This window comes from Bos grunniens, chromosome 29 (assembly GCF_055505025.1).
Source record: "Bos grunniens cultivar Pamir isolate PY7600 chromosome 29, Bosgru_T2T1.0, whole genome shotgun sequence".
Classification (NCBI taxonomy): Eukaryota; Metazoa; Chordata; class Mammalia; order Artiodactyla; family Bovidae; genus Bos; species Bos grunniens.
In genome coordinates, this window is record NC_141193.1 from 23,395,738 (window position 1) to 23,402,892 (window position 7,155).

The following is a 7,155-nucleotide window of genomic DNA, read 5'->3' on the forward strand; positions in this document are numbered from 1 at the left end:
TTCCTTCCAGAGAAATCCCAGGGCTGATCTCCTTCAGAATGGGCTGGTTGGATCTCCTTGCAGTCCAAGGGACTCTCAAGAGTCTTCTCCAACACCACAGTTCAAAAGCATCAATTCTTCGGTGCTCAGCCTTCTTCACAGTCCAACTCTCACATCCATACATGACCCCAGGAAAAACCATAGCCTTGACCAGACGAACCTTTGTTGGCAAAGTAATGTCTCTGCTTTTGAACATGCTATCTAGGTTGGTCATAACTTTCCTTCCAAGGAGTAAGCATCTTTTAATTTCATGGCTGCAGTCACCATCTGCAGTGATTTTGAAGCCCAGAAAAATAAAGTCTGACACTGTTTCCACTGTTTCCCCATCTATTTCCCACGAAGTCATGCGACCGGATGCCATGATCTTCGTTTTCTGAATGTTGAGCTTTAAGCCAACTTTTTCACTCTCCACTTTCACTTTCATCAAGAGGCTTTTTAGTTCCTCTTCACTTTCTGCCATAAGGGTGGTGTCATCTGCATATCTGAGGTGATTGAGATTTCTCCTGGCAATCTTGATTCCAGCTGTGTTTCTTCCAGTCCAGCGTTTCTCATGATGTACTCTTCATATAAGTTAAATAAACAGGGTGACAATATACAACCTTGACGTACTCCTTTTCCTATTTGGAACCAGTCTGTTGTTCCATGTCCAGTTCTAACTGTTGCTTCCTGACCTGCATACAAATTTCTCAAGAGGCAGATCAGGTGGTCTGGTATTCCCATCTCTTTCAGAATTTTCCACAGTTTATTGTGATCCACACAAGAGAACAATTAGGTGGGCTTTATTCCTTACTTGTCAATCATTATTTTAATAGTAAGTGACTTAAATTCTGCAATCAAAAGAAGTAGAATTGCTGGATGGATTAAACAAAACAAAAAAAACAGACTCAATTATGTGCTTCCCACAAGAGACTTACTTCAGCTTTAAGGACACACACAGACTGAAAGTGAGGGGATGAGAAACGGTGTTCTATGCAAGTGGAAACCAGAAAACAACAGCAGTAACCATATTTATATCAGACAAAATAAACTTTAGCTCAACAATTGTAATGAGACAGAGATGGTAATGATACCATGATGAAGAGGAAACATTACAGCGGATACCACAATAATACAAAGGATCAGATTATTATGAACAGTTATACTCAAACAAATTGAATAGCCTAGAAGACATGGATAAATTCTTAGAAACAAGTCTAACAAGACTGAATTACGAAGAAACAGAAAAAATCTAAACAGATCAATGACAAGTAAGGAGATTGAATCAATAATCAGAAACCTCCCAACAAAGAAAACCCCAGGACCAGAAAATAGATGGTATTACTGGTGAAACACTATGAAGTTACTCCTTTCCCACCTGTCAAATGTTTAAATAAGAATAAATGCTAAAACTTCTCAAACTTTTCCCAAGTGGAAGAAAGAGAACACTCTCAAAACTATTTTACAACCAGAATTATCCTCTCACCAACATCAGGTAAAGACACTATAAGAAAAGAAAACTACAAGCCGATGTCTCTGATGAATATAGATGCAAAAATTCTCAACAGAATTCTGACAGACCAGTTCAATAGCACGTTAAAAAATCATGCCCTGTAATCAAGTGGGATTTAACCATGGAATGCAAGAGTGGTTCAACATACACTAATCAGTAAATGTGCTATACCAGATTAATAGAATGAAAGATAAAAATCATATAATATTTCAGTAGCTGCAGGAAAAACATTTGAGAACTTTCAATGTTCTTTCATGATTAAAAATGACAGGGGTGGATTGTTAATGAGGATAAGGAAACTTTTGGGGGTGATGGAAATGCTCTAGATCTTGACCATGGTGGTCTTCAATGTAACTGTATTCTTTTGAAAGTTGTTGAACTGTATTCTTAAAATGAGAGCACGTTATTGTATCTAAATTATGCCATCATAAAACTTATTTAAAAAAGAATATTATAAGAAGAACCAGTCTGAACATCTTATATCCCCTGCCCCTGAAACACTTTCCATAAATAAAACAGATTTAGCTTTGCATTAAACAAGAACCTAGTAATTTTTAACTTACTACAGAAGTTTGAATAAATGTGGGTTGTATAAAATGGAATACCACTCAGCAATAAAAGGACAAGCTGTTGATACAACTAGGATGGACTTAAGAGCATCATGCTTAGGGGAAAATGCCAATATCAGAAGTTATATATTGTATAGTTTCATTTGTTGTCTTAACAACCCACCTATAGAGATGAAGAACAAGTAAGTTAGTGGTTTTTAGAAGACAGAGGTGAAGGTGGGAGGGGATAGGTGTGACTGTAAAGGGGTAATGTAAGGGAGTTCCTTTACGTTAGTAAATGAGTTCTGTGTATGATTGTGGTGGTAGCTACATGAATCTATAAAAGTGATCAAATCACATAGGTCAGACAGAAACATGTGCTGCATATAAAATTTCTCAAAGCTAAATAGAGTCTATAGTTTTGCTTTTATACTACAGTTGCTGTGGTAGGAAGTTGGGTGGATTTCAAGGAAATCTATCCAATATTTTTGAAATTTTGTGGGACTCAGTAATAATTTCTGAATAAAATTTTCTTCTCACAGCTTGTGTGTGTGTGTGTGTGTGTGTGTGTGTGTGTGTGTGAGTCACTCAGTCATGTCCAACTCTTTGTGACCCCATGGATTGTAGCCCACCAGGCTCCTCGGCCCATGGGATTCTCCAGGCAAGAATACTGTAGTGGGTTGCCATTTCCTTCTCCATGGTCTCACAAGTATAACTGTAAGCTAATACATACATGGGAATTTTAGTCATACTTCTTTATAATGAGGCTTATTTACAGGGATTTTTGTCATAGATTTAATTTTAATCTATCAAACACATATTGAGTCAGAATATGTTAAAGTAAATTTCTATGGGATTATTCTTAAGTAAATAGTGATTTATTAAACAATAACCTCTGAAATCTATTAAAAATCCTTTGGTTTATGTCTATAACATTTTCATAAGCTGATTATTTAAAGAGATTCAATTGTTGTAAGTGAAAGTGGCTCAGTTGTGTCTGACTCTTTGTGATCCCATGGACTATTGAGTCCATGGAATTCTGTAGGCCAGAATTCTAGAGTGGGTAGCCCTTCCTTTCTCCAGGGGATCTTCCCAACCTAGGGATCAAACCCAGTTCTCTCACATTGCAGGCAGATTTTTTACCAGCTGAGCCACCAGGGAGTTTGTAAAGGGCCATAGTAAATAATCTTTCCTTAAATGTTTGTATATCTTTATGAACTAAAATTCTTAAAACTAATGTTGCCTAGAATTATAATTAGTGAATTTTCAATGACCTGAATTATTTGCATCTTTATAAGGGAGGGCAGAGAATCATTTCTTTTATGCTCTGGGGAGTGTATAATCTGTGATGGGAAATTAACATTTACTGTCACAGTTAGGGTGTAAACATACACACTGATTTCTTCCCTGCAGAGTTTATCATGATGGGAAGGTCCCTGGGGGCGCCTGTACCTGGATTTCTAATCAGGTTCAAAAGGATTATAAACCTTAAGCAAATGCTATGTGCTCTATGACATGATGATTCAGATGTCTGCCTGTGGTTTCCTTTCAAAATCTCTTGATAAATTTATAGCTACAAGTTTGATCTAAATCATAGACTGACTCTTGGAACATTGAGACTGTGAGATTTATGCCATGATTCTTTGCCTGTGAAGGAAGAAGATTCTGTGGGTACATCCGCTCGGCTTTGATATCCCCTAGGCCAGTTCTTCTTCCAAGACATTGGAGGTGAAACATGCATAAAGGGTCAGCACTGAGTTCTGTCAATGGATGGAGAGTGAGTTAACCAAGTTTCTGTATTTTGCTAAATTCCTCTGAAAATGAGGAAAGTATTTATATTGAATAACCCAAAAGTCCAAAGTCAGGAGCTCTGACTCTACTGCCTGTATTGTTCTCAGCATACCCTCTGTCTTGGCTTTATCTTCATTCTGGTAGCAAGAGAATTATAGCAGTTTCAAGTGACAAATCCAGAACATAGCAATATCAGAAGAGATTTGTTTTTTTTTTCCTAAATTTTTTTAAATTGAGATGTACTGTACACAAAGAGTCAGACATGCCTTGGTTACTGAACAACAACAAGTTGACATTTTTGGGATTAGTCTTGATGAGGACCTTAGAGATTCATTAAAACGTGTTTTCTATGAAAATGTTAACAACTCTTATTTAGGTTATACAGGAAACAAAAACACTCCTTTTAAGTTTATATTACATGAAGTCAACATTACAGTAAAGTTTAGGCAAAGTACCAAGCTAGAATTAAAGATCATTCTTTCATCTTTAATACAACCAGTATAAATACAGGCAGAGAATGAGTGTGGAGATACTCAACTTATTCTTACATTGCAAAACTAACTCATTACCTTCCTTTCTCCTATCTATTTAATGGTCACAGTAGCCTGATTTAGTTATAACAAAATGTGTCAGTTATCCTTTTCACTGAGATATAACAAGGTATCCTTTGCTAGTAAGTATACAGCTTGAAATGTTTTCAGAAACTTAACAACTAACTTAATCAGCACTCAAATTCATTATTTTCTCATTCTTGCCATCCTTCAAAACCTAGGAAAGAACATCCAAATTCCTTTATTCAGTCTCTGTGCAACTAGGACAGGACAGAGGAGGGCAGTGTGTGGAAACCCTGAAATGTATGGTTAAGTATAAAATTTCAGATATCAAGGTTCACCTCAATATCTGTTACCAATTTTTTACTTCCTGGATTCTTTAAGTATCTGAAACTTTAGAGACTATGAGAGACTTCCTGGTTGCAGAATATCTGCATGGTCTTTTCCCTGTAGGAATCCCTTTTTGAAGGAACCTGCAGTGTGTAGTAGGATGGTGGAAACATGAGTAGAAAGTAGGAAGTGGTAAATCAGATGAATATGGGGAGAACTGGGGATACCTTCCCACTGCTGAAGCCCATCAGCAAGTTCCTCAGCTACTGTATCTCTCTGTTTTCTAGTGAAGATAGAACAGTTGTTTGTCACATGCAGTTCATTCAAAAGACAGTAATTTAAATGTTGAGAACTGTGTGGCTTCAAGACACTATGAGGCAAAGAAGTGTTTACATGATTTCTGCCAGATTGAGATTCTTTCTCATAAATAAAGCTCATGTAAAAGTGAGTTTGTAAAGGACAGAGCTGTGTTCCCTACTAATGAAATTTTCTTCTGTTCTCACAGATTTCTGAAGTTGAGAATGCTGGCTAGAAATGACTCCTTAGTGACTGAATTTATTCTTGCTGGATTAACAGACCGTCCAGAGCTCCAGCAACCCCTCTTTCACCTGTTTCTAGTGATCTTTGTTGTCACCATGGTGGGCAACCTGGGCTTAATCATTCTTATTGGTCTAAATTCTCACCTCCACACCCCCATGTACTATTTCCTCTTCAACCTGTCCTTCATTGATCTCTGTTACTCTTCTGTTTTCACCCCCAAGATGCTGATGAACTTTGTATTCAGGGAGAATACCATCTCGTATGTGGGGTGCATGACTCAGCTGTTTTTCTTTCTCCTTTTTGTCATCTCTGAGTGCTATATGTTGACCTCAATGGCCTATGATCGCTATGTGGCCATCTGTAATCCCCTGCTGTATAAGGTCTCCATGTCCCATCATGTCTGTTTGGTGCTCTCTTTGGCTGCATATGTGATGGGGTTTGCTGGAGCGTCTGTGCATACAGGGTGCATGCTTAGACTAACCTTCTGCAATGTGAATGTCATCAACCATTACTTGTGTGACATCCTCCCACTCCTCCAACTCTCTTGTACCAGCACCTATGTCAATGAGGTGGTAGTTCTCATTGTCGTGGGTATTAACATCACAGTACCCAGTTTCACCATCCTAATTTCTTACATCTTCATCCTTACTAGCATTCTTCATATCAAATCTTCTCAAGGAAGATCGAAAGCCTTTAGTACCTGTAGCTCCCACATGATTGCTCTTTCTCTTTTTTTTGGTTCAGCGGCATTCATGTACCTTAAATATTCTTCTCCCGGTTCTATGGAGCAGGGAAAAATTTCTTCTGTCTTCTATACTAATGTGGTGCCCATGCTCAATCCTTTGATTTATAGTTTGAGAAACAAAGATGTAAAAATTGCACTGAGGAGATCCGTATTTAAAATCCAGAGGATAAACATGTTCTAATTAGTAACAATAATGTAAAGACATTCAATTTTGTACTTAATTTTTATTATCTATCATGAGATTTGTTCAAAATTGCATTACCTCTACGGATTATATTATGTGTGGTGTAATAGACTTGTCTTATCATTTTTCTTGTAGCTGTTCTTGTCTCATTCCTACATATCTCTTCTAACTTGTAACAGTTTTAGTAAACAACTAATGGCATCTTTATAAAAGGAAAATATGAATTGATTTTTGTCAAACTACCTTTGACTAATGGGCTATTCCAAATTGAACAAGTGTGGTGTTTCTTAAATACATAAAGATAAAATTAGAGTTTGATGGTCTAGACACAAAAGTGCCAAACACTACAGAATAATTCTTTTATGAAACAATATTGTTACTGGTATAGTCAGAAGGCCTTCCTCAGCGATCAGTGCAAAGGAATAGAGGAAAAAAATAGAATGGGAAAGACTAGAGATCCCTTCAAGAAAATTAGAGATACCAAGGGAACATTTCATGCAAATATGGGCTCAATAAAGAACAGAAATGGTATGGACCTAACAGAAGCAGAAGATATTAAGAAGAGGTGGCAAGAATACACAGAAGGACTATACAAAAAAAGATCTTCATAACCCAGATAACCACAATGGTATGATCACTCACCTAGAACCAGACATCATGGAATGAGAAGTCAAGTGGGCCTTAGGAAGCATCACTACAAACAAAGCTAGTGGAGGTGATGGAATTCCAGCTGAGCTATTTTAAATCCTAAAAGATGATGCTATTAAAAGTGCTGCACTTAATATGCCAGCAAATGTGGAAAACTCAGCAGTGCCCACAGGAATGGAAAAGGTCAGTTTTCATTCCAATCCCATAAGAAAGGCAATGCCAAAGAATGTTCAGACTACCACATGATTGCACTCATATTACACGCCAGTAAAGTAATGCTCAAAATTCTA

General features: G+C 37.2%; 1 protein-coding gene across 1 annotated transcript; it reads left to right on the forward strand.

The window, feature by feature from the left end:
* Positions 1-5,263: 5,263 nt before the first annotated feature.
* Positions 5,264-6,214, forward strand: LOC147342297 (olfactory receptor 8B3). Its single transcript, XM_086384047.1, has one exon. The coding sequence runs from the start codon at positions 5,270-5,272 to the stop codon at positions 6,212-6,214; it is 945 nt and encodes a 314-aa protein (XP_086240173.1). The 5' UTR covers positions 5,264-5,269.
* Positions 6,215-7,155: the final 941 nt, after the last annotated feature.

Excerpts from the sequence above, each read along its gene's own strand:
- LOC147342297 (XM_086384047.1), top strand. The coding sequence starts at position 5,270 with ATGCTGGCTAGAAATGACTCCTTAGTGACTGAATTTATTCTTGCTGGA.